Source organism: Sinocyclocheilus grahami, unplaced genomic scaffold (genome assembly GCF_001515645.1).
Source record: "Sinocyclocheilus grahami isolate Dianchi unplaced genomic scaffold, SAMN03320097.WGS_v1.1 scaffold63.1, whole genome shotgun sequence".
In the NCBI taxonomy this organism is placed as follows: Eukaryota; Metazoa; Chordata; class Actinopteri; order Cypriniformes; family Cyprinidae; genus Sinocyclocheilus; species Sinocyclocheilus grahami.
The window spans coordinates 353,296-356,295 of NW_015505242.1; the positions used below are offsets into that span (position 1 = coordinate 353,296).

Genomic DNA, 3,000 nt, shown 5'->3' on the forward strand with positions numbered 1-3,000 from the left:
AAAATCAAGTAACACATGAGATCAGTAATCTTATTACATGACAACAGTCAAGAAAGTCTTTCAGGCTTCTGTGCTTAAATGTGCAATGCGTAAAATAGTATAAATCCTCATTAGGAAACAACAAAAATTAGGTACTCCAGTTGTAGAAAAATACATGAATGTAGAAAAATGAATGTAAATAATTTAAATAAAGCTGTTAAAACTTAATTTTATTTGAGACTTTTTTTTTTGGCTGCCACTATGGGCTCAGTGCTAAGAATCTTTTCTACAGATAACCAAATTACAAGCAATAGCAGAAAATAAATACAGTAGAACAAAGACACAATAAACAGTGCATTTCAGGTTTTTCATGTAGGTCTAAAAGAAGTTTTTAGGTACAGACATTTAATAATTATATGTAAAATAACATTGCATAGTCTTCACTGTATAAATTAAATACAGATTAATCCTTAAAATTGCAAAAGTTGTCAGTCAAGAGCAGTGAGAGATTGTTTTTTTCTTTGACAGCAGCAGGTTTATTGTTAATCTGCTTTCACTTTAAGCCCGAAAGCACGTGTACTGTTTTTTTGAGCATCTTTCGCCATGAGCACATATGATCGGGGTCAGGTGAACTGAAACCAGAGATCCCTTAAAACCGATTAGTCGACTAGTCAATTTTGAAATAGATACTTTTGTTCCTCTAATCTTATTTCATTATCTAATCTCATCCCGTCTAATCTTAGCTGTGCAGAACATCCTATCAAAATTCCGCTCTTCAAAATCACTTCTTGTTATTTGCATGATGTGCTTTTACTTAAAAATGCAGCTAGACCAAGCTGAAGAATATGCTATTCTTTTTATCTTAAAGGCATTAAAGCCATCCAGGATGAGGAAAAGAGTACATCTGTTGATAATACTATTTTTTGCTGTCAGTTGGGGGAGGGTACTGGGAAGGGAACAGGTTGTCTTGTCATGCTGTTGCATGCTGGGATGCTGGAACACACATTGGAATACATCCCTTGTTGCCCTGCCATAATGCTGCCAAGAACTCCAGGCTTTCTTTGCCATTCTAATAAAAGTGAATATGACAGAGATTTCCATGCAGGTTTCTTGTACACCATCAACATGAAATGAAAAGTGTCCCTGCTTGCTTGCTTTATACATGTTCCTGGTCCTTGTGCACGATTCATCAGTTCACATTTTTCCAAAGAAAAAATGTTTGCCTGTCTAATATTCCATCAAATTGTAAATGATGATATGTCAAGATGCTCTAGAGGATGAACTTGACCTTCAGCTTCTACATTCCAGTCAAAAAAGCCTCCTTAAAAGTGGTTGCCTGCTTTTCAAGATACAGTTAATTCCAGATGAATAACATCAAGTCCTGTCACATTATACAAGTAAAATGGGTACTGATTACTGTTTTATGTTGACTTTAAGGAAGTCACCTTCACTTATATATCAGCCGGGCCAATTAGTCAACCAATATCTTTCCAATTTAATCATTCTAGTATTTTTGATGTGAAAAAGCTGAATTTTCAGCAGGCATTACTCCAGTCTTAAATGTCACATAATCATTAAAAATCATTCTAATATGCTTATTTGCAAATGTTGAAAACTGTTTCTGCCTAATATTGTTGTGGAAACTGCCTTTTTAGGATTCTTTTATAACAACAGCATTCAAAAGAGCAGCATTTCATTGAAAATAAAAATATTTTGTCTAGCATTATAAAAGTCTTAGTTGTCATTTTTAAATACCGGTAATTTCATGTGTGTCTTCTGAACAGTAAAATTCTCACTGACCCCAAACTTATGAATGGTACTAGTGTGTGACATCAATATCAGCATTGGCCATTAAAACCCATGACGGCTGACCAATAAACCCAACAACTATGGCTTGAAAAATGGAAACATTATGGGTTTTATGATGTCTAAATAAATAGTAGGACACTGAGTTGTTGTTATATTGGACTGTATTTGCAAAACAAGATAATAATAGTGTATCACTGCATATAAATGGTAATAGCTGTGTGTTTTGTGTTCCTGCGTGCAGGGGGAATGCCTACTCCAAGGCAAAGCCCTGTGGAGGAAAGGGAGGTGCTGAGTGGTGAAGGAAGATCCAACAACAACAACATGGCTGATGCCACCACCACCAACCTGCTGGCCTCTGTTAAAGAGCAGGTATGCCGCACTGTTTCCATCTGCCAGTGTCTGGCTGGAGGGTAGCTGTAATCTGAATAGCAACTCAAACATGAGTGGCCACAGATTGTAGATGTATTAAGTCAAGCTTCTGCTCATTAGCATGATTAATTCTTGGGTGGGGAAAGCTCACTTTGAGGACACAAATATCTGGTCTACATTGAATTTTAGAGTTGATAACCTTGTTTCATCTGTTTGTGTACAGTGTGGGTTTATTTTATTTTAATTTATTTTTTATTATGTCATCATCCGTTTTGTTTAAGTACAAGATTCATATTTACCTGTTTCTTCACATCAGGTTTGAATTTTAAGAGCTGATAAAGTCTAGTTTTTCCATCTTTATTACAAATTTATTTGAGTGTTTTTAATCATATATTTTATTTTACCAGCCAATTTTTTTAAGAACAAGATTCTAATTTACCTGTTTTCTCACATCAGGTTTACATGGAATTTATGAGCTGGATTTGACCAAGTTACTTATTTTATTACAATTTTTATTACAAATTAATTTGAGTGGTTTTATCATATATTTTATTTTATCAGACAATTTGTTTAAAAACAAGATTCTTACTTAGTGTAGGTTTACACTGAATTTGAGGGCTGGTTTTTATAGTTACCAATTTTATTTTATTTTATTACAAATTTATGTTGTTGTTATTATTGTGTTTTTATTGTGTATTTTATTTTATTACCATTTTGTTTAGAAACAAGATTCTTGTTTACCAATTTCCTCAAATCAGGCAAGCTGATAAAGTCTACTTTTAAGTCTAGTGACCATTTGATTTTTTAATTTAATTTAATTGTATTTTATTTCTATATGTATAT

The 3,000-nt window shown here is 33.4% G+C and overlaps 1 protein-coding gene across 1 annotated transcript in view; it reads left to right on the forward strand.

Annotated features, from left to right (window-relative positions):
- Positions 1–3,000, forward strand: part of LOC107584815 (plakophilin-4-like) — a 40,036-nt gene that overhangs the window by 2,573 nt on the left and 34,463 nt on the right. The window contains exon 2 of the mRNA XM_016271583.1: positions 2,030–2,157. Coding sequence (XP_016127069.1) covers positions 2,035–2,157 — 123 coding nt within the window. The 5' untranslated portion in view covers positions 2,030–2,034. The remainder of the gene's footprint in view (positions 1–2,029; positions 2,158–3,000) is intronic.